Here is a 24,809-nt window from a genome sequence, read left to right on the forward strand (position 1 = left end):
AAGGGGCCTCGGGGTTGACCTCTGCCCCCCTGTCAACACAGAGTGCGACCGGTCAGAGAGAAAGGAGGAGAACCACTGTAGAACAGTGCCCCTCACCCCCAACCCTTCCAACCAGTGCAGCATGATATCATGATCGATGGTATCAAAAGCCGCTGAGAGGTCTAATAGGACAAGGACTGAGGAGCAACCCCTGTCTCGAGCCCTCCAGAGATCATCAACCAATGCGACCAATGCTGTCTCTGTGCTGTACCCGGGCCTGAATCCCGACTGGAACGGATCTAGATAATTCGATTCATCCAGGTACTGAGGCAGTTGTCGTGCAACCACACTCTCAACAACCTTTGCAACAAAGCGAAGGTTGGAGACAGGACGATAATTTGCTAATACAGCTGGATCCAGGGACGGCTTCTTGAGGAGGAGCCTCACCACTGCCTCTTTCAAGATATAATTGCATATCTAAATGCATTTGTTTACTTACAAAATAATTCCCATTAGAATATTACAGAAACACAGATATGACTTAGAAAGGATTTTGATATCATGTAGTATTCCCAGGTATCCACTTAATCATTTCAAACCAGTGGCTTCCACCTACTGTTGAGGCTCACAATGTTCTAGGTAAGCACCTATGCTGCTTAAGAAATCTTCCCATAAATAACTGGCTGACCAACCGCATGCAAAGTGTAGTCCTCAATGGAACTGCATCTACATGGAGGGAAGTATGCAGTGGGGCACTCAAAGGCTCTGTCTTAGGCCTGGTACTCTTCAACATCTTCATCAATGATTAGGATGAGGGGATAGATGGAGAACTTATCAAATTTGCAGACAATACCAAGCAAGCAGGAATAGCTAACACTACGGAAGATAGGCTTAAGATACAGAAGGATCTTGACAGACTTGAACATTGGGCGCTATCTAACAAAAGGAAATTCAATTGTGAAACAGTAAGGTTCTACATTTAGGCAAGAAAAACCAAATGCACAGACATAGTGCAGCTGGTGCCTGGCTCAACAATAGTAACTATGAAAGGGATCTTGAAGTTCTAGTGGACAATCTCTTAAATATGAGCCAGCAGTATGCTGCAGCTGCCAAAAAAAAACCAATTTAGTCCTAGGCTGCATTAAGAGAGGGATAGAATCAAGATCATGTGATGTGTCAGTACCACTTTATAATGCCTTGGTAAGACTACACTTGGCATACTTGCATCCAGTTTTAGTCACCAAAACTTTTAGTATTGGAACTTTCACAACTTCTGGAGATTAACAATGTAAAAAACATGTTGAGACTCTTGAAAGAGTACAGAGAAGAGCAACAAAGATATATTACGGAACTAGAGGCTACAACATATAAAGAACAGTTGCTGGAATTGGGTATGTCTAGTTTAATGAAAAGAAGGACTAGAGGTGGTGACATGATAGTAGTGTTCCAATATCTCAGGGGCTGCCACAAAGAAGAGGGAGTCAAGTTATTCTCCAAAGCAGCTGAAGGCAAGACAAGAAGCAATGGATGGAAACTGATCAAGGAGAGAAGCAACCTAGAACTAAGGAGAAATTTCCTGACAACTATAATAATTAATTAGTGGAACAACTTACCTCCAAAAGTTGTGAATGCTCCAACACTAAAAAATTTTAAATAGAGATTCGACAACTGTTTGTCTGAAATGATATAGGATTCCTGCCTGAGCAGAGGATTGGATTAGAAGACCTCCAAGGTCCTTTCCAACTCTTGTTATTCTGTAACTCTGCAGATAGTACAGTGGAATTATTATCTCTGATATACAACATACAAAGCTTCTGTTAATGCTTTTGTCTTTTTTTGTTATATTGCATTACTTATTCATATTCATCTGGGGATCCATAGGTGCTAGATTTTTCTTACAAACAGTGTGGTTAAGCAGAACCAGTATCTGCCTGATTTGATATGGCAGGACTGGCACATGCTTGAGTTTCTTTGATTAAACAATGCCACCTATTGGGACCCTAGAAGTGCACCTTCTCTGTAGCAACATTTGTCCTATGAAATAAAGTTTCATCCAAAATTCGGATGGCTTCCAGCTTGCTGGTGTTTAAAAAGGCCTTGAAGACCTGACTCTCCACCCATACCTTGGCTAGGGTAAGTGAAGCCCCCCTCCCCCCTTTTTTTCTTCTTCATTCTGGTTTGGATTTTGTTATCCTTGTCATCTTTTACTCTTTTATTTTTATCTATTATTGTATTTTCTCTCATTTTTATGCTTTTACATGTGAACTCTCCTGAGACTTTGGGAGGCATATAAATTTAATAAGTAACTCCCCAACCTGATACCAATGCATTTGTTTGTTCTTATTTAGATATAGTACCTATACTTATCATAGTTTAAATAATTCTACCACATTGGCCCAGCATTCAGGCCTGTTTATGAATTGATTTGGTTAACTTCCAAACCACAACCCTGTAAATAATTTATTTATTTATTCAATTATTTATTTATTCAATTTATATGCCGTCCCTCTCCAAAGACCCATAATAAATGAATATGTGTGCTAAACTAAACAATAACATTTCTGCAATTCTGAAAGATGGCTATGCCCACATGTCTCATAACTCATTCTAGGTTTTGCTCCCTGCCTTGCCTATGCAAGCCCACAATGGGATTGCCTCAGTGGTGAAATGTAAAATTTGTTACTACTGGTTCTGTGGGGGTGGCTTGGTGGGGGGTAATGTGGCTGAGTGGGCCTGGCCAACATTTTTTTTTAAAACTTTTAAAACCATTTTTTCTACAACCTCTTCGGCCGAAGAGGTTGTAAAAAAAAATGCTTTTAAAAGCCTCTGACGATCCCAGCTGAGCCGCGTGTTCATCAGAGCCTTTTTTTTTTACTTTTAAAAGCATTTTTTCAGCTGAAGAGGTTATAGAAAAAATGCTTTTAAAAATAAATAAAAAAGCCTCTGATGATCGCGCGGCTCAGCTGGGCATGGGGGGGGGGCAGGGATTCTTGCTACCGGTTCTCCGAACCACCTGCCGTCATCGCTACCGGATCAGGCGATCCAGTCCGAACTGGAAGCATTTCACCCCTGGATTGCCCAAAGAAAGCAGGAGTAAATTCTGATAGTGCTCCGGTTTTATTTATGCAACACTTAACAGTTTTTTTAAACACTGTTATTTCATCCCACTTATGCTTGTGATCCCTTGAGGGGGTCATGGCCCATCATTTCAAAACTCCCAATTTAAGATAGTTGTCAAACTCTTTAGGATCACATGACTGGAAGGGATCTTGGAAGTCTTCTAGTCCAACCCCCTGTCCAAGGCTGGAGATCTTGTTGCATCCCTGACAAATGGCTATCCAATCTCTTCCTGAAGACTTCCAGCAATGGAGCACCCACAACTCCAGGAACAGCCAGAAACACTAATTGACACAATTATTGATATTGGGTTTCCATTCTTATTTTGTCTTATTCTGTACAGCAATAGCAATAACCAGATGCCATTTTCCTCCTTTTGAAAAGAATTTCCATGGAGATGGCTTGGGATGAAACTGAGAATCTATAAAACCATAGAGCTAATTCAAGGAGAGGACGGTGACATGTCAAAATTACTGCTGGCATTGATTTATTTATTTCTGTTAACAGAATCAGGATTGCAATTGGTGCATGTTTTGTTACTGTTGAATGTGTTATTTCTTATTGTTGGCTGTGCGCTAATATTTGATATCTTTAACTTGATATAATGTGCAAATCTAATTACCATCACTTCTATCCCAGCTTCTGGTATAATTTATAAACAGTACAACTGTAATTGATTGCATCCAGGGCAATGCAGAAACATTTAGGAGCTTCATGGTTGCAAATCAGCCAGACTGCATTATCATTTTAGACCACATTTGTTCATCTTCTCCACCAAAATAGGAGACATCTTATCTAATCTTTTTCTGAAATCAAGATATGCTGTACACAGTCATTGACTTACAACTATTTGTTTAGTGACTGTTCAAAGTTACAACAGAGCTGAAAAAAAATGACTTATGACCATTTTTCATGCATATGACTGTTGCAGCATCCCCATGATCACATGATCAAAATTTGAATGCTTGGCAATTGGTTCATATTTATGATAGCTGCACTGTCCTGGAGCCATGTAACCAGCTTTTGTGAGCGTTTGACAATCAAGGTCAATATGAAGCCAAATTCACTTAAGAACTGTGTTACTAACTTCACAGCTACAGTGATACACTTAGCAACTGTGGCAAGAAAGGTCGTAAAATGGGGCATAATTCATTTAACAAATTTCTCACTTGTCAACATAAATTTTGGGCTCAACTGTAGTCGTATGTCAAGGACTACCTGTAGTACTTTGGATTCATGGGGGGGGGGTGTTGTTAGACCAGCTGATCTCCAAGGAGCCTCCCAATTCTTAAGATTCTATAATTGTACATCTATAGCATTCCTTTAATTAAAAAAGTACAATTATATAGCACTTACTGAGGAACCCATGCTGGAAGAATGTTTTATTTTCAAATTTAAATACATATTACATTTCAAAGATATTATAATTTATTGCATTTTAAACAACTTTATATTTAAATAAGAGGAATGAGCAGGATTTTTAACAAGGGCTTCAACAGAATTTTGAAAAACTCTGCAATGAATGGGATACTGTATACTTCTAGGCAGAAGCTTTACTGTTAAATATAAACATTATTGTATATGTTATTGTAAAAAAAACCCTTTCAAAATATCTTCTATTAACCCTCCTCCCGCCCCCCCAATTAGGTATTTAAATTCATCAGGCATTTAGTTTTAGCTCCATTAACTTTTAAGTTGATCTTCGGAAACGCTATTATGAAACAAGAAGCATTCGCTTTCTAGAATCTGTAAAAATATCCATAGAAACTAAATCATCTTCTGGTTTACGATACACATCCACTCTCCTAAAGCAGCCATCCCAAGCCATTTATTTTAAGCATTAGATCCTCCCATGCTAATTCTGATACAGAATATGTAAATTAAGTTGAGCCAAGGCCTCTGGGTTGACACTGGTATACACTCCTACAACAACCCTCTGAAATTCAAAATGTGCAAAATACAGTACTGCCTGGAACCACTCCACTCATCTGCAGTTGATCTTGCGTATGTCATAAACCTCAGGCTGCATGCAAGTCTGGTACAGGTAGTCCTTGACTTACAACAGTTCATTTAGTGACCGTTCAAAGTTACGACGACACTGAAAAAAGTGACTTACGACCGTTTTTCACAGTTACAACCTTTGCAAGCATCCCCATGATTATGTGATCAAAATTCAGATGCTTGGCAACTGGTTCATACTTATGACCGTTGCAGCATCCCAGGGTCACGTGATCCTTATCTGCAACCGTCCAACAAGCAAAGTCAACGGGGAAGCCAGAGTCACTCAACAACCGGGTTACTAAGTTATCAACCGCAGTGATTCACTGAACAACTATGGCAAGAAATGTCGTAAAATGGGGCAAAATTTACTTAACAAATGTCTCCCTTAAGAGAAAAGTTGGGCTCCACTGTGGTCGTAAGTCGAGGTCTACGTATACTAAAGAAGCCACCCGTGAAGCAGCTGCCCATTTATTAAGCTTTGCTGCACGCGTCGTTTAAAAGCAGAAAAAGGGAGAGAAGGCGGCGGCCCGCGAGAGCATTTGGGTTCCGCGGGTCTCGCACGTCCTTTAACAAGGCACAACTTTTTTAAAATACTTTTTAAATCGCCGCTCTCCCAAATTCAGAAGTTTGCTCAGCGGGGGAAGCCGGGCGTGTGCAAAGTGCATCGGTTCCCCAACCCATCCGAAGAAGAAGGGTGCGGGGGGAGGGCGTGGGAATTCTCCCCGCAGGAGAAGGGACTAACCACGCGGGAGGATGCAGGAGCTGCTTCCCGTCCCTGCCTCTCTCAAGGCCTCTGAAGTTGCTCCGCTACCTTTACAACAGGTAAAAAGCGAAGTCCCGGGTCGCGGGGTGGAGGGAACCGGCGCTACGAAAGATTGGGCAGCGCTGTCAGCACCAACCTAAAACAGAGTCCAGAGAAGGGACGCCGCTGGAAACCAGGAGCTGACCGTGTCGCACCGACGGCCGGGTTCCTGGCAGAACGGCCAAGCGGCCCCCTCCGCCATCCGGCACTTTCCTTTGGAAACTCGTCGTAGCGCTTTCCCTCCGCGCCAGCCCCTCGGTCGCCAAGCCCGCCATCTTAGCTTCTGCTCGGTTGACAGGAAAGAGACGAGCGCTGGGGTGGGGATGAGGGGGGGGGGGTGTGTAGGCGTGTCGCGCAGCATCCGCCGAGCCAATGGGAAGAGCGATTGTTGGCAGGCAGAGACGCTTCCTTTCCAGCCGGTAAAAAGAGAGAGAGGAGCATCCAGTCCTCTGACTGTGTTCCAAGAAGGTGAGTGGATTGTCTTATCGGTAAAAAGAGAGAGAGAGAGAGAGAGAGAAAATAAGGCGTCCGAAACGCTCTTTGGAGCCTTGCTAAGAACGGCAAGCAGTGATTCGGCTCCTTTGGGGAGGACGCAAGGAAGGGTGTTTTGTTTTTTTTTACTTCTGCGAGGAAGCATCCTCCCTCCCTCCCTCCCGTGTTAGGACCCTCTTAGTCGGTTGTACTGGAATAAAAATTCGCCGCCCACCCTTGAGAACGAGGCAGCTTCGTTACTTCGTCCCTGTGGATGGCGAGTTGTTGAGAGAACTTAATTGCAAAGCTTGAATCATGCATGTAACTTTACCTGGGAATAAAGAGGCATGCAAGGGATGGGGCTGCCTGGCGACAATCGAAAGCCTAGTTCCTTTTCTATAGTTGGTTTAAAAGAGAACCGAAGCGCTGGGAATTTTTTAAATTATGTGTATGTATGTATGTATGTATATATATATATTTATATATATATATATTTATTTCACTGACAAAGAAATAATTCTCTATCTATCTATCTATCTATCTATCTATCTATCTATCTATCTATCTATCTATCTATCTATCTATCTCTATCCAGACACACACACAAATGAGAATACTAATGAGGTCAGTTTAGAATATATGAATGGGGCTACCTTGCAAAATCTCTGCAGAGATTTCTTGGAGGATAAGCGCGTTGGGTTAGGAAGACTGCAAATTTCTTTTTTAAAAAAACTTATTCTGCCACAGCAGCCTTGAATGATTTTTTCCCCTATTTATACACTTTATACACTTCCACTTATTTCATACATCAGGTGAATTTTTAATGAATTGGTAAAAGGTAGCCTGTTACCTGTATTGATATGATACCTTGTTTGCCAAAAAGAGAATGAGCACTACAGGGAGAAAAAGAAGAATATTATAAATCAAGCACAGCTTTGTTTAAACAGGCATTCTAATGTGTTGTATAAAAAATGTACTGCTGCTTAATTGAAGAATTGATTCTGGCCTCTCACGTGGTAATCTGCTTATGAAGTCATTCAAACAATTGGAACCTTGTAAAGGAAGACTGATTGTTTCTTATGACTTTAATGTACTTTTAAGGAATATTTTATTTACAAAATGAAGTTGCCAATTCAGTTTCATTTATAGTTAATTTCCAGTATTCACAAATTATGCTGTTTGTGTGTGTGTGTGAAGACACCCTATTTCCTCATAACTACTCATAGCAAAAATATGTATTTGTTGATCATCTATACCCTTTATCTGCTTTGCTTTACAGTATATAAAAGTGATATCCATAGCATAATGCTAAATGACATTTAACCCATCTGTTTATAGTCACTGCTGTTTGCTAAGGTTTTTTTTTAAGCTGGCAGCAACTGAAGTGGAACAAGGAATATTGTAGTGTATGTATCCATTTTATTGTACTAAACACGTGTTTTCTTCAAGAAAAAAAGTTCTCAAGTTGTGATACATCAGCCAAATAAGAGTAGAGCTATATTTTTCATCTGGACTGTCATATCTTAAAATGTTAATACAGATCTTAAGTCTTGTCCTTGATCATTGTGTATGATGTCTGCAGCTAATGGAAGATGTTGCTTAAACTACCCTGTTGAATCTATGTTTTAAGATTAGCATAGCATATATCTGTTAATCCATAATATTCATCCATGGATTTACCCATAGTATGTAACCCTAATAAGAATTGCATCTCAGCAGTTTGCAAGTCCTGGTCTTTCCTGATGAGTAGATCTTGGTGCTGGTTAGCTGGATAGCATCACTAATTTTTTTAACAAAACAAATTGTAGTACAACTGGCACACCATTAATGGGCTGATTGGTATCTGGTGGGAAAGATTAATTCTATTAAGGAATAGCTGGAAAGAAATGGACCAGAAACCTGTATATGATTAGTAATAAGCACTGAAAATATATTTTATTTTCTAGAAATGTAAGAACTTTCTATATAGAAATCGAATATTCCAATTTGTACAAATTATGAAGTGTATCCCTTTTATCTCTAACTCATTTCATTTAAGCATTAGTTTTCAGAAAATATCTTACTGCATTAAAATTATACATATATCAGATAATCTTATTACTTTAAAACTATTTAAAAAGCAGTTTATTCTTGTGTCTCTATACACTAATCACAATTTTATATAAATGTACAAAGTTCGCTGCCAAAGATTTACAAAACGTCTCACTCTGAAAAAGAATTTTAATGAATCTAAAATTCAGATTGTACAAGTCTGAAGGTTTAGCAACAGGTATATTTCACTAATAGGTGTAACATGTATTTTTATAAAGTTTCTATCTAAGTAATATAAAGTCAGTTTAATCAATGGACTATGTCTATGGAATAAATTCAGATAGGCCTTTCTGTAAGCTTCTCTTAAGTTCTTTCTAAAAACAGAATGGGCAGCTTGATTTTCTGGAAGCCACTTTGTAATGGCAATGCTTAGAAGAATCTGTGATGTTTCAAGATACTGCAAGTGCCATGAGGTAAGTGGTTGATTCCTCTCTCTTTCCATTAAGAATTGAATAAACTAGCCTCACTCTGGAATTTGCTTTACAGCAGCAGGAGTGCTATGATATGACAATTTCCTTCCAAATTTTAGAATTGCTTTGATTGTTGCATTTTTATTTTGCACTCAGATAAGTGTGGAAACACTTTGAGGAAGAAAAGAAAGATGTCCCACCTGCCATAGATTATAGATCCCTGTGGCTTTTTCCAGGGTGAATGTGCCCCTTAAATAAATATTTCCTAAACCTGTTACAGTATTCAATTTAAAGTTTAGATAGGAGGTGTAGTTTTGACATATCTCTTTAATATTCTTTAGAAGATGCTGTGCTTAAAACCATTTTTCCCTGAAAGTTTTAACTCTGCAAAGAAATGTCTATGTAGTAATTTGAAATTCCAAATATCCTTGAATGGAGATTAGAGTAGTTTCAACTAGCGGAGCTCAAATTCTGGCAGAGGGTTCTCCATCTCTTTAGTAATTCAGTTGATTCTGTAAGGACACCTGAGAATTTGTTATTCAGACAAATAGAATCTGTCAAGTCTATATATCTACACAGAGAAGGGATATTAAGATCCTATCCCTGAAAATATTCAAAGTGATATGAAATCCTTTCTAATGTCTCCCACCTTACGGAACTTCTTACCCTCAGAATTAAATTTGGTATCCCTCCTGTTGATCTTCTGCAAAGTAGTAGAACATTGGGCTGTTTAAACAAGTATTAGAAGGATCATTGTTGTGGAATGTTTTTATGATCAGACAGCTATGTCTGTTCTTTAATCCTTATTGTTTTCGATATACCTGATTACTGATGATATTTTTATTGTAAATTGCCAAGAATTCTTCAGGGAAGGTGCTATAGAAATGCTTGTAATAAAATATAAACTTCTAGTTCTCCCATTTTTTCTGCATTATTCTTAGAAAGAAGACCTAGTTACTCCCATTTTATAAAATGCCATAAGTCATATAGAGGACATTCAGTAATAATAGTAATTGTAATAGTTCCACATACACAATGGGTTTTTCCCAAATCAATATGATTACAGCCAAAAAAAGTTGTAGAATTATAGCTTAAGAAATGATAGATCCTTAGCTTTGATCTAGCACATTTGTATACAACTGTATACTCTGATATTAGAATAATGCTCCTTCAAACCTAATTTTCTTCAATGTCACATTAGTTGAATAATAGCACATTATGCAGAAAGTTGCTTCATCGTTGTGAATGTTAAGGCTGCAGCATGATTATTTTTTATTATAAGTAATAGTTCCTTGAATAATACTTATGTAAATAACATCAGTTTCATTATTATGGTTCCACTCCTTTGTAAGTATACAAAGTGTATACTTACAATACTTTGTAAGTAATGTGTACGATGAAAATTAGCCTACAATTTACTATGGAAAGTTAAAGTTCCCTGGACACATATGATAGCTTTCATTTCATTTCTAGGACTATGGATTTCAGCCATATTGTACAAAGAATAGATGGTATTGTGGAGATGGGTCTTTCTGGGAATCATCCCAGAGAATAACAGAGAGCATACATTAAAATAATTATTGCTGAGTGTTAAAAGCTGCCTGAATTTTAAAAAGGAACACAAAAGGAAATGCATACTGTTATTACCAGGATTTTAATAATAGAATAATTGAATATTCATATCAAGAGTAGAAAGTTAAAATTTTGGTGTTGAAAAATATCTTGTAAGAATTGGTGCTTTTCAGAATTGATTGGATTCTAGCCAAGGATAATGTAACTTTTCTAGTGACTAATACTAACTGAAAGTCCAACAGTTTTAGGTTATCCGTAATTGAGGTCCTTTACATTCACTGAAATTTATTTCTTAATGGATATAATAATTTGTTATTTCTCTTTAGGTTAGTTGAGAACATAAAAATAGGTCTCAATTCATTGCTATAGAAACTTGAAGTGTCTAACTTGGAAGTGGAAAAAAAAAGATAATTTGAATGTTCAGATTGTGAAATCATTGTTGTGATATACTATCACAACATTTATCTTCTTATTCTAAATCTTAAAGTGGATAACAAGTTGAGGAAATATGACATGATATGACAGTGGTGACCTCCTTTGCTTGATATTGAAGCATATTAGCTAATGTTAAAGAACTCGATTATTTGGTCATCATTCAGAGATAATTTGGTCAAAATTCACTAAAGAATTTTGAATGTTAGTGGATTCTGTTTTTATTTGCAGTAGCCAAATTGCTGGCTGATTGCAGTGGAGTTTAGCATGAGATTTCTTTGTATTTTGAAATGTGATAGTTTTCAATTGTTCTTTGTTAATAATTGCATAGTTGCTCTTTTAACATACAGGTATTAGCTACTTAGAATAGAATGTATAATAACTGATAGGAGTATACATTGTTGCTTTTCTTGTTAACTCCAGGACCTTGGTATCCTTTTGTAGTATGTATACATGGAAATAAGCACCATCAGGCAGGTTTCAGTTATAACAAAACATCTGTGATTCTTTTTTTTAACAAAGATGGAAAATGGCTCTTTATTCTAAGTTAGGCAATTTGAGGTACCTTTATTGACATGTTTTGCCCTATGATGCTGCATTTCATCAATAGAAGATTACCAAGTGAGAGTTTTAGTACTATATAGATTAGTGTGTTCTTTTATATTCAAATCCTTCAAAAGAACCACTGACAAATTATCACATCCCTGAACCCCTGGGGGGGGGGGATGCAGTTCTAACCTAAAAAAAAGTTTATTCTGAATGAAGTAACTAAAATAGGATGTATTTTTTTTGTTTAAGAAGATATATATATATAGAAAATGTACCCTACTTGACTCTTTTAGATCACATTTGGGTCTCAGAGCATCCCCCAAAGTTACTAGTAAATTATAAAATTTAAAATAACAGAAAACATTTAAATGCATTATAAAGTTATTTGATTGATTTAAATACATAAAATACTCAAAAATTCAAATCAGTTTCATCCCTGGAGTTAAAATGTATCCCTTTCCATTAAAATGTTTGTACCTCCTTGGTTTATAAGATTCCAGCCAAAATATTCTCGACTTCAACTTGCAAGATTTCCAGAACAGGTTATATATATAAAAATGATACAATTTAATAAAATGTAATTAAAACAAAAAACTAGATCCCATATATTTCTATACATCTTTTCTTACTCCTGATTTTTTAGAAAGGGAAGTAGAAATTTATCACTGTAAATTATTTCTATTGAAAATGACATTTACCTCTTCAATATAACATATAATTTTATTTTTTTTATATGGCAAAATGCTGGCTTGAATTTTGATTTGTTCTTGCAGAAGTAGTTATTTCTTATAGAAAATAGTTTCTTTACACATTATTTTGTCGCATACATTATTTGGAGGGGCTCTTTGTTGTACAAGGAAAGAAACTTAGATGACCACTGTTCATTGAAGAGCCTTTGGAGCAGATTATGTGCAAAAGGGGAGATCATAAGAAAGAAATGTTTTGCATAAGTCCATTTACATAATTTTAGACGAAGGCTTGTAAATGAAAATGTTTTAGGATCCAAGTTTGAGAAATTGAAGAATCCTATGTATAAGAGATTGTTCATTAGTTTTTGTCTCCCAGTTGCAAATATGATAGGAGAAAAGACAAGTGTTTGGAAATCAGAGCAGGATAAATGGGAAGAGGATATAATTACTAGGGTGTAGATCAAAAACACTCCATGAAGTGAGTGAAGTGATTCTTTGAATTTGTTGCTCAGAATGTCAAGGATGCTACTTCTCAGTCTTCTTAGCATGTATGGACATAAAGCATTTCTGAGATTGTACTGAGCACTAATAATTATTTCAATTATAGATGCCTCAGCTTAATTACTATAGAAAATTGGGATAAGAGGTTGTTCCAAAGACTTCTGAAAGGGTTGAATATTGAATAGACATTTCTGGGTCATAATTTCAATATTTATTTATAAAGATATTGTTCAAATTTCAATTCCTATCTATTTTAGCCAAAGACGCAGGTTGCATTTGTGTTTCATGTGCAGCTGACTGAAAATAAGAAACATCTGTGAATCCTGTTTCACTTCTTCATTTACATTTTGAAAATCTGTGGAAAGGGTCAGTAATGCTTCAGATTAGCATTTCATTAATTGTGACCCCCATTTGCTTCATGGTCTTTGGTTATGCTATCTTTCAAAACTTTAAACACATATGAGAAGAGTCAAATTCTACTTGAATCCTAATTTTTTGGAGATAGTAATTTAGTCATGTCACTGAGGATTGCTGCAATAAATTTCCTTTTCATTTCTGGTTTCATAAATGTTTCTTAAAAATGATTCAAAGATACTTTGCAGCTTTTTAGTTCAGATCTATAATATTCAAACATAAAGTACCAGCAAAAATATTGGTTACATTTCATTTGCTTCATAACAAGCTTGATTCTTTAAGAACAGAAATAGTAACTTTTATTTATTTACTTTTTCATTCATTCAATTGATACGCTGTCCATCTCGTGGTTTGAGGTGACTCTGAGCAGCTTACGATGTAATAAAACATACAGATATAAAAGCAATTACACATTTCATACATTTGTGTCTAACATTCTTGGCTATGCCATTTTTCTCTGTTTTACTTTTTAAAAAAGATTTAATAATAGTTTTGCTGCCATTAATTTTATTTCATTCAAATAAAACTGGAATAAACGATTGACATTGTAGTTACCGTAGTTTTGTATTAGTGGCACAAAACATTAGCATTGAGTTCACAATGCATGGTATCACTTTTATGCCGTTGAACAAGTTTAGCAGCATGGACAGAGTAATCATTATATTACTTGGCTGTCATCCATAGAACAGAAACTGGAGATCACAAGGTGGTTTTCCCTAGCTCCAGTGATGGCCTTTTTTGTTTCAAACCCTCATCTAGGAGGCCATGGTGTGTTATCATATGGAACGTGGGCTTTTCTGTAATCTGCTTAGCTGCACTGCAGTTTGAATTTTCATTCTGTGTTTGAGTAATTTATAATTTTAATGAGACCATGGCTCTTGTGGGCTTTGAAATATATTAAAAGCTCTTTTGTGCATATGCTTTTGTTCTTGCTTAATAGGCTCAGTGTATTTAAACCTGATGAATTTTTATTCATGGATTTAGATGTCTGGGGATTAACTGAGGCTGAATATCACAGCATTCATCTATTTATGTTTGGAAACTGAATTGTTATTACTTATTCAAAAATATAGTAAAGCGGAGTCTACTAGTAAATTGTCACATAAATGCACCTGTTAATTGTCACATAAATGCATCTGCTTTGTGTGTATGTCTGCTGTTACTCTAAACATTCCATGTTTTACTGAATAAGTAAATTCCATTAAACTTGATTGTCTTCGGAGCTTCTCCCGAGAAAAAGTATATAGACCAAAAGACATTTGATACAAGATACTCTGTTAACATTCAGGGAAATTCAAGCAGACAGAGAAATAGCATTTGTGATGCTAATTCAGGATCAGTATATGTTTCAATATTTCCTAGAATTCCTGATTGCCTAGGTTTCATTGATTGAAGTTGTAAATAGTCACTGCTTGATCAAAAAAAATCTGCAACACTATCTGATTTGATCCCAATTGGTAGATCATTCAGGATGTTCTTATATGAGTATAGGAGCTTTTTCTTAGAGCTCCGCTAAGCATTTTAAAGAGATATCTCAAACTAATGTGTGAGGGTAAGTGACATACTTTTTAAAGGAGCTTGGACCATTCTTTTGAATGTTTCTCTAGTTATCTGGACATACAAGGTACTATGCATTCTCTAACTTGCTCTTCTTCAAATTGAGGTGTTTGAGTTAGTTTCAGATGTGAGTGATTTCTGAATAATTTAGATTGTGGGAATTTAAATTATGAAAAGAGCTATTCAATAACACTGCCAGAACCATATTCCTTTAAGAATTTTTTGGAACAATAGAATAAGAAAGGTAATTTCAGAATAAAAATGGTACTTCTCTCCCTGGCCCCCTACACAAATACTGTTTTCCCTGAAAATAAGACCCTGTCTTATATTTTTTTGAACCCTGAAATAAGCGCTTGGTCTTATTTATTTTTATTTGGAAAATCATTGTCTCTTTTAGATAGTATTAACTACATTCTTAGTGATACTGTAGTACCGATATGGGTTCATTTACATTTAAGAATTTTAGTAAGCAATACAAAAACAAAACTGTTGAAGCCAACATAACATACCAAAGAATCCTATTCATTAGCAACTCATTAAAAATATAGTTTACTTTTGAGGAGGATGTAATTTTGCTTCCCAAAAACATTTAGTAAATTCCTCAGGAAATTTTATGTGTCTCTCCAGCTTTTGAAGGCAATATGGGTTAATGTTTTATCTTTGGGTATAAATTCAGCCTTCTCCCTCCCTCCTTTTTTTTTGTATTTTTTTTGTATCATGTTGATTCATGGCAACTGCCTAGAACAGGAGTCCCCAACCCCTGAGCTGTGGCCCATTTCTGTGAGCCGTTTGGAACTGGGCTGCAGAAGCGGTGGGAGAAAGTGCACGCATGCATCCTCACTTGCACAACATGCTCCATTTGCACGAACAGTTGGCTCATGTGACCGCCACAAACACAATTGGAACTGTGTATGTGCTTGCTGGCCACTCACATGAAACCATTCCCTCTTCCCCCACTGCCAGTCTACAAAGCCAGAAACGTTGGGAATTCTGGCCTAGAAAAGTCCCTAAGTTTTCTTGACAACATTTTTTGGAAGTGATTTGCCATTACTTCCTTCCTAAGACTGAGAGAGAGTGACTGGCCCAAAGTTACCCACCTGACTTAGTGCCTAAGGCAGGATTAGAATTCACAGTCTCCCAGTTTCTAGCCTGGTGCCTTAATTACCACACCAAATTGATCTTCTAAATTCAGCCTATTAGCCTTCAGCCTTCAGCCTACAAATGTGTTAAATGTTTTCAAAAATATAATTCCTGTGAATATTAAAATGGAATAATAGACATAGCTATGTGTGCCATTGGTTTCAGTTGAAATTTATTTTTAAAAATGGACTTTATTTGAAATATGGCGGTATCCTAAGGAGAATAACCTACCTAAATGATTCATAATCAATAAGATGCTTGGTAAATCTCAATGTTCATAGAAAACCTGAGTAAAACATGATTAATAGGTTAAATTTATATTGATTGTATAAATATATATTAAATACATGTATACATTCTGTTCTGTTACCTGCATGAATGGCCCTATCATGTCAGAATAAGATTCTTGTATTGTTTATTTGTTGAACTGGAGCAGACTTTTGGATGCATAAATAATTTTCTGCATGGATTTCTTTTTGGGGATACACAGTTGACATGCTCTGTCAGTTGTAATCCAAGATTATAGCAAACAAGATGTTAATTTCCACACACAATCTATGTGTATTTCACTTAGAAAATGCTGTTGTTTTAGGAACTAACAATAAAAAGGAATAATGGTTGTGCTATCCTCAGAGGAGCTGTCAATGAAAGATGTAATGGGGATTTAGGAATCTGGAAATGACCAACTAATTTATGTGAATCCATTTTACTTCAAGTAAAAAGCAAAGCTCTATTCCGTCTGCACTGCATATTGCACAGCACAAGCTGTCTATAGAAAACCAGGTGGCTGCATATGGATAGTCCCTTGATATCATTCACTTGCTGTGTAATCTTATTATGCAAAGTTCTAATCTTCACCTAGAATGAATGCCTCTGGGTCAGAATATAGTCATATCAGGGTTTTTAAGGTCATGTTTTGTGATCCTTAGCTTATTCTTCTAAGTAGGACTGGGAATTAAAGGGTATTCCCCAGACACTAGCCGAAATAGACAGCAGAACCTGCTGCCTTTTTGGAAGACAGGACCAACATGAGGTCCCTGGTAGGATTAAACTAGATTTGTAGCTGTAGGATTTTTTAACAGATGTATTATTGGACAGGGAATAGGGGCCACCAGCACAGCGAAATTGGATCACGATTGACATTCTCGGGGAGTCTGCTGGCTGCTAAAATAGCAGCTGCATGTGGATTTGACTTCTTTCAGGTGAAGCGACTTCCAGTCATTTGGAAAGGATGGGATGAAAAGGAACCTTGGTGATAATTTTGATGTCTGCAAGATTTAGTACCAGTGTAATGAGATTATCGCTAACACCTTCACTGCAGAAAAAGCCACCTGGCGTTATAACTGGCAGCAACTCTGAACTAATCCTTTCCCATCTCTTGGATGTAATTCATGGGGTTCACAGCGATTTCTCTCCTAGCTGTGATTAATTTTATAAACCGGGGGTGGTGGTGTTTGTGAATCAGGTAATGAAGATACACTTATATGTTATATTGCTCCAGAATTACAATGTAGCTAAAATATGTGTTGTACAACAAAATCCACATTTTGAGAATTCCATTCCTGAAGTATTTTTTATCTATGTGATAAAGACAGGCTAGTGAGATAGAACATAACAGCAAATTGTCTTCAATTATTTTTAATTACCAAGGATTTCAGTTATAGGGAAAAAGATCTTTGCATGTACAAATTGGCATATTGTACAACTGTTCTCAGAGATGAGAGATGAGAACAATTATGTGGTATGGTGAATATAGTGGACGTGTCATCTGAATGGTATTACAACACAAATTAAACTTGTGAGTTAATGTGAACTCACATCTGAGTAGTCCAGACACATTTTTGGATTTTTTTTAATGCCAGTTAATATTTGTGGAAGGCACCTAATAAATGTATTAGGCTATCTGTAAATAGGTGATTTATTGTTCAGTTAATAAATTAATACAGTTTTATAATAAAATAAGAGTATGTGGAGATTTTTTTTTACAAGAAAATGCTAACATTGGTTTGCTAATTTAAATCCACAAGTACTGTAGTTAAAACAGTTCATCTTAATTCAGTTTGTTTAGAACCCCAAATCTATTTCAATTCTTAGGCTATTCCATTGAAAGAGTGCAAACTATGCAGCACAACATTTCTTTTTGCATAGCTGACTTGATTTTCTGAATTAGTGTGCATTAGTGTGAACATTTAATGCTACACAATCTTTTATTGAATGGTAAAAAAGAATTCAGTTACATTGATAAATTAATTTATACTACTTAGAGTTCTAACTACAACAGTTACATCAAAGCTGATGTGAGTGTTTATTCTAGAAGATTTCCCAGCTTTTTGAAGCAGATTTGAAAAGTGAACTAAAAAGTTTCCATCATTATTCAAGATTATTCAAGCTTCTGATGCTTGTGCAGAATTAGTTTTACTGACTTTATTCCTTTGCATGGAATTTTCTTCACAACAGTGTTTTTTCAGTACTTTCTCCCAGGACTTAAAAAAAAATTCCTAATCTAGCTTAGAGTCCTTGTAATTTGTCATGCATGTACTAACAAGATCTCACTGTATTTCAGTAACATACAAACGCTCTACTTTCCTGTGATTTTCCCATCTTATTCTGCAACAGCTATAACAAAGTCATTGCTCCTTTCATTCTTCTATTTGGAGATTTCTGCAATTTTGAGAGATTAAGAACGTAAGAACGATTCACACACATAATTAAGATGTGGAATTCATTGCTAATAGTTGTGATAATATATAATGGTATATGGGAATGATCTTGGAAGATGGAGACAAGAATTGCTATCCGGGGCAGAGAAAGAAACTCAGAAAGAATACACCCTAATTTATCAAGCTGCAAAAAGAGATGGCAGGAGATTTATACTTTCAGACTTGCTAGATTCTGTTAGACTAACTTACAATAAAGTAAAATTAGCTTATCTAGTCTGTTTCCTGTCTGGTCTATTTGAGAAGGCTAACATAATAGCATTGAACAGGTTTTTAGTACCTGGTATTATTGATATCTATTTACTACTTCCTGAATCATAGTTAGAATACCTTAATAGAGGTTTCTAAGAAGCATCAATGGATGGAAGCTATTGCTTTCTGATCCAGGTTTTTGAGTTTCAAATCCATTTAGTCAGCATTGTTTGACACTATTATTGACTGGCACTGTCTATATAATATGAAGGCACATTAATGTAAAACAATGTCATCAACTCCCAGCCTTGTAGGCAGTCCCAGAGAGATGAAAAATAATAACTAAAGAGAACAAACAAACAAACCATCAAAAAATAGTCAAAGGAAGCAAAGAAAATGCAAAACAATTTTTGATAGAAATAAATGTTGATTTGAAAATGGATGAAAAAGACTAAACAAGAAGCCTTCCACAGAATGGCTGGAATTAAAAGTTGAAATGAATATATTAGAGATTTTTATGGAAATAGTAGTGATATTTAGAAGACTGGTATTGAAATGCTAATTACAAATATTTACTAAGAAAAAAAATGATGAACTGGAAATTTTAGATTTTGGAGGATGTTGAGAAATAGTGAGCCTTTAGGAGTAGATAATGTAAATGGAGTACTATTAAATATGGAAGTGATTGTTTGAATAGCTGAGCAGTTTATTAAGACTGTCTATTTGGAGAATGCAGTTATTCCCCTATACAAAGGAACAGATATCGAGAGTGAATGCAAGAGGTTAGTTAATTGTGTTTAGGGAAGCTGTCTGAGAAGCTTTTAATTGCATAGGCATGAGTGGTAAAAATAAGTAAAATTCGGATATTTCAATATTTATGGAGTGGATATATAGATAGTTTCCCCCCCCCCCCGGTGGTCACTAATAAATGTATGAATGCGAGAAAGAAAGCTTATTGTTATTTATATATAATTTATAATAAAATGAACAGACATCTTGCACTTATGTGAAGTTCAAAGTTGGTAGATGCAATGGGAATGATATATGTGTTAGAATAAATCGTTCAACACTGGTATAGGGATTAAGATAAAAGATTGATGTATGTACAGTTAAATGTCTAAGGAAATTTGTAGGGACACTATAGATGTATATGTACTATTTATTATAACAATTTATATAGCTACCCCTCTCACAGTTGTAGTACAGCACTCTGTGAGTACCAAACCAAACAAAAACCTCAGCAATAAATAAAATAATAGTGGCTAAGGAGAAACCCAACTCAGATCATAAAAAGCAAAAATTACATTGATGGGTTCACCTGACCTTTAGACCCCATACCCATACCCAGGTCTTTAAGGACTTAACAAAATGCTGCAGGATTGATGCCTCATAAATCTTATGATGTTGCTCCAGAAAGCAGACACTACATTAGAGAAGCCACGGCTTCTGGGTCCAGTTTTTGCTCTTTTTCTGCAGTTTGTATAATGTTGGTTACCCTGAAAAGAAATAGCTAAGTATGTGTGCATGTGTTTTTCAAAATAGAAAATAAGGAACTGTGACTATACAAGAAAATGAGATTTTTAAAAAATACAGGTAGTCCTTGACTTATAGCAGTTTATTTAGTAACCATTCAAAGTTACAACAGCATTGAAAACAGTGACTTAGGTTGCCTGATTTCCTTTTACTGCTAATTCTTTCAAACACAATTGCTTTCTCCTGTGAACTCCCTGCATGGCATGATCAAAATAAGTAAGATGCAGTTTTATGATTTTTTTTTCATCCAGAGACATGTCTAGTGGTATGTACTCCAGTACTTGTTGATCACCTTTGCTGTCCAAGGAATACGTAGGAGCCTTCTCCAGAACCACAGCTCAAGAATTGATTTTCTTTCTATCTTGCTTTTTTAAAGTCCAACTTTTACAACCATAGATAGCTGGGGGGAACACAATAAAGTGGACTAACCTACATTTGGCTGCCAGGCTAATGTTGTTGCTTTTCCATATTCGGTTTATGTTCATCATTGCTGTGTGATCCAGTGCAATCCAACATTTTATTGCTGGGATGCCATCACCACTTTGAATCATCTGCAACCCTAGGAAACTGAATTTTTCCATGCATTCTATCACTGCACCATCATTATATGCTGCCCTGAGTCTCTGGAGAGGGGCGGCATATAAATTTTATAAATATATAAATATATATCAGTTTCTATTTTGATGTTTCCATTCCTTGCAGTGGTCATGAGTTTGGTCTTTTAGATGTTCAGAAAGACACCAAAATTCTCACTTTCTTCTTTGATTTTCTTAATCAGATGCTCTAGGTCTTCTTTGGTTTCTGAGAGGAAAGTTGTATCATTAGTATATCTGTCAGTGTTCCAGAAAAAAACCCAACTCCAAGTAAAGACTCTGAAGCAAGCATTGTTCAAAGTTCTATTTACTAGAATAGGTAAACTGGCATATCTGGGAAAACCAAGATTGTTGATGTTTCTTCCTTTAATCCAGTGGTGGGATTCAGCCAGTTCGCACCACTTCGGGAGAACCGGTTATTAACTTTCTGAGCAGTTTGGCAAACTAGTTGTTGGAAGAAATAATTAGGGCAGAGAACCAGTTATTAAATTACTTGAATCCCACCACTGCTCTAATCTATCCCAATTTTTGATTCTTTGAGATATAGCTTCCCAGTGAGAGAAGATTGAATAAGAAAGGGGAGAGAATACAACTTTATCACACTTCTTAAACCAATTGGTGTTCACACAGTGGCTTCCTGATTTGTGTACAGTGATTTCACCAACTTGATAAGATGTGCTGGTAACACACACAAACCTCCAGGTCTTATAGGGCTCTCCATAGCTTCTCATGATCAATACAATTGAAGACTTCCTTGTAGTTGATGAAGCACGCATAAATGATTTTTTTAACCACAACCCCTTCGGAAGCCAGCTTAGTCATCTTAGTCATTGGTGCTAAATGTTGTTGTATAATTTTAAACAGAATCTTGTTGATGTGATGGATAAGAGCAATTGTGTGATAATTAGAGCAATCTTTAGAGTCACCCTTTTTCGGCAGTGGTATGAATACTGAGAGTTTCCAATCCTGTGGCCATGTGTTGGTTTCCCAAATTTTCTAGCACAGGTCTTTAATGACTTTGGATGATACAGGTCTCAGTAATTTTGCAGGGATGGTGTCGGCACCTGGAGTCTTGTTGTTGACCTTTTTCTCAAGGATGGCTGGTTCCATTGCTACTTCTCTTTCCTCACCATCTGAGGCTGGGCTTCTTTGCTCTCTGCATCCGGGTATTCTGTATATTCTTGTCATCTATTCTTGATGCTTTGTTGTCAGACAGTTCTTTCCTTTGCTTGTTTTTAATAATGCCTTTCCTAACAATAAATGGTGCTTGGATCTTTTTGACCTGCATAAATGCATTCCTAGTGTAACCTTCCATGTAATCTTCTTCAAACTGTTTACATCGCTCATCCCTGTAAACTTCATTGTCTTTCCTTGCTGCCCTCTGGAAAGTTGCACTCAGTTTTCTTGCTTCTTCACATTTGCCTGTTGCCTTGGCTGCTTTTCTTTGCTCAGCTCTTTTGATGGTTTCATCTGAGAGCCATTTGCACTTTTTCTCTGGCTTCCTGTATGGTATGTGTTGTTCTGCAATTCTAATAATGGTCAATTGACTTTCCTGACACAGTTCATCAGAAGTCTTCTCAGCAGTGTCCAGTAGTTGAAACTGATTTTTCACCTCAATTATATATGTAGTAGGAATTTTGGTCACATCAGACTTCTTTGATGGTGGCACTGCCTTTTGATGGTGCATAGTTTGATTTTAATCTTTGCTACCAGCAATTCATGATCTGAATCAACATCAGCACTTGGCAATGTTTTAATAGCAAGTACTGAACTGATCCATCAATGACTGCATAAGACATAGTCAAACTGATTATGGTGAAGTCCATAGGGTGAGGTCCAAGTGTATAAGCGATGCTTGTGCTGTTTGAAATGTACTCATGATCCTAAATCATTTTTCTTGGCAAAATTGTACCAAATGACCACCTGCATCGTTCCTCTCACCTAATCTATAACGACCAGTGGCGCCTCTCTCTGCTTGTTTGACAACTTTTGCATTGAAGTCACCCAGAATGTAAACAACTGTCTTTTGGGGACACTTGTTACAGAGTTTCTTGGACCATGGCATAAAAGCCCTTTATTTCAAGCTCTGTTTCAGCAGTTGTTGGAGCATAGACTTGGATAACTGTAATGTTGAGGGGCTTGGCACAAATTCTGATGATCATAATTCAGTCATTGACAGTTGAAAAGCTTCCCACCGCTCTAGCAAGTTTCTTGCTTACAATAAACACCACTCCATTTGTTTTCCTAGTATCATGTCCTGAATAATAGACAGTGAAATCCTCAGACTGGAAAAAGTCATTGTCTGACCAGTGTAGCTCACTGACACACAGGAGAGTAATTTCCAACCTGATCATTTCCTGTTATCCTATTGTTGGGTACTGTATCTGACATGTTTGAGATCCTTTCCATAAAATTTTGTTGGCACGTTTTTTGCAGATTAGGTTGTCAGGTCTTTCTCCAACCTTGTAACTCGCTTTTTGACAGCTGCGAGGGACAGCAACTGCCGTGGTCCTTGTCAACCCGGGCGAAGACCAATCAGATATAGGATTCTCCAACGCGCAGCTTGGAGAATCCAAAGCTTCGGGTTGTTCAGTAGTTGATAGCCTATACTGAGTGTGTTCCTTTAAGAGATTTCTCTTCAGACACGCCCACTTGCTCAACAGAGTCCCAGTTTAGTTCACTCAGTTGAGCCTGTGACACTGTCTGAAAATTTCTCTGATTACTATCTGAACTGTTCCAGAAACTTTGGATTCTCCAATTCCAGTCCTCTCCTTTCTATAATTGCTGGTGGTGAGTCTGCCTGCTGCTTCAGGCAAGCTGTCAGTTTCTTCCCATCTTCCTGACACTTGCATATTGACTGCCCTCTTTAAATTGCCGCCCTCACCGTCTGGACTTAACTTCACCTTGGCGGCTGGAGATTGACGCCCTATGCTCAGCGGCGTCTCTCTCCCTCTCCCTTAATCGCCCGGAGGGCTTTCCTGGCGTTTGGATCACTTCTGAGTGATCGCACGCCGTCGCCATCACAGGGATCGCTGCAGCCTCCTCCCCCACGGACGCCTCGCCGCCGGAGCGATCCTCGAGCGCCGGAGCGCCCCACGTGCGCCCCTTCTTCGCCGGAGCGCTCTCCCATCAATTTAGACAGCCGGGGGAGCGCTTCTGAGCCTTCGGCTGTTTTCTCTCTCGGCTTGCAACCTTTCCCAGGGCTCTAGGCATCGTCGCTTGGACTGCCTTTCAAAGCGCGCGCCTTTTCCTCCTATTCGCCTCAGCGCTGGGAGCTGCGATCAGCGCAGCTCGCGCCCCTTGGCCTTCCTCCTCCCCCCACAAGGACTCTTCCTGACGCTGGATCACCGTTCTGCTCTTTCAAAGGGGAACAGCCCCCCCCATTCCTTCTGTCGCCCTCGCTCTGCAAGCCCTGTTTGGCGCCATTTTCTCTGCTTGACAAGAGAGGATTTCTAACGGCTGTCAAATTCTGCCTGGTGACAGCCTCACGCAGGCGCAGTGAGTTGCAGAGGCCGGTCTTCTGATTGCCAGCATTGGGGGACCTACTAGCCTGTCTCTTTGGAGCAATCGGCTAGTTGCACGGCTTCCATACCCCCCCCCAAATTCCTCCCCCCAGCCTCTACTTCTAAACTAAAATTAGAAGAAAAGACTTACCTGCTAGCCCTGGGCTATCTTCATTTACTCAGCAGTTCTTCAACTGTTTCCTGTTTAAAAAAAATAATAAAATAAAATAAATAAATAAATAAAATAAAATAAAATAAATAAAAATAAAATAACAAATTAAAAAATAAAAGGGCTAATAATCAACAAATTAAATACTTACTGAATCTTCATCTTCCTCCCTTTAAAAAAAAAAAAAAAAAAGGAAAAGGAAACAAAGGTTACAGCATGGCTGAACATGTTCTCTCATCCGATCTGGAGGACAACAGCTCTCCCGAGCGCATTCACGACCAGGCCAAGCAACGTAAACGGTCCCGTAAACGCGCTTCACATTCATCTTCATCGGCTGCTCCACGCTCTAAAAAGACAAAGCACTCATCAGCTGCAGA

The 24,809-nt window shown here is 37.3% G+C and overlaps 2 protein-coding genes across 3 annotated transcripts in view; one reads left to right on the forward strand and one right to left on the reverse strand.

Annotated features, from left to right (window-relative positions):
* Window positions 1–6,174, reverse strand: part of ELP4 (elongator acetyltransferase complex subunit 4) — a 123,862-nt gene extending 117,688 nt beyond the window's left edge. For both annotated transcript variants that reach the window (XM_070957520.1, XM_070957519.1), the window contains exon 1: window positions 5,997–6,174. In XM_070957520.1, the coding sequence (XP_070813621.1) occupies window positions 5,997–6,174 (178 nt within the window). The remainder of the gene's footprint in view (window positions 1–5,996) is intronic.
* Window positions 6,175–6,295: 121 nt separating this feature from the next.
* IMMP1L (inner mitochondrial membrane peptidase subunit 1) overlaps window positions 6,296–24,809 on the forward strand; it is a 47,262-nt gene continuing 28,748 nt past the window's right edge. The window contains exon 1 of the mRNA XM_070957521.1: window positions 6,296–6,367. The gene's annotated coding sequence lies outside the window, so the exon portion shown is untranslated. The remainder of the gene's footprint in view (window positions 6,368–24,809) is intronic.

Source organism: Pituophis catenifer, unplaced genomic scaffold (assembly GCF_029215685.1).
Source record: "Pituophis catenifer annectens isolate HBS135680 unplaced genomic scaffold, rPitCat1.0.hap2 SCAF_1, whole genome shotgun sequence".
NCBI lineage: Eukaryota > Metazoa > Chordata > Lepidosauria > Squamata > Colubridae > Pituophis > Pituophis catenifer.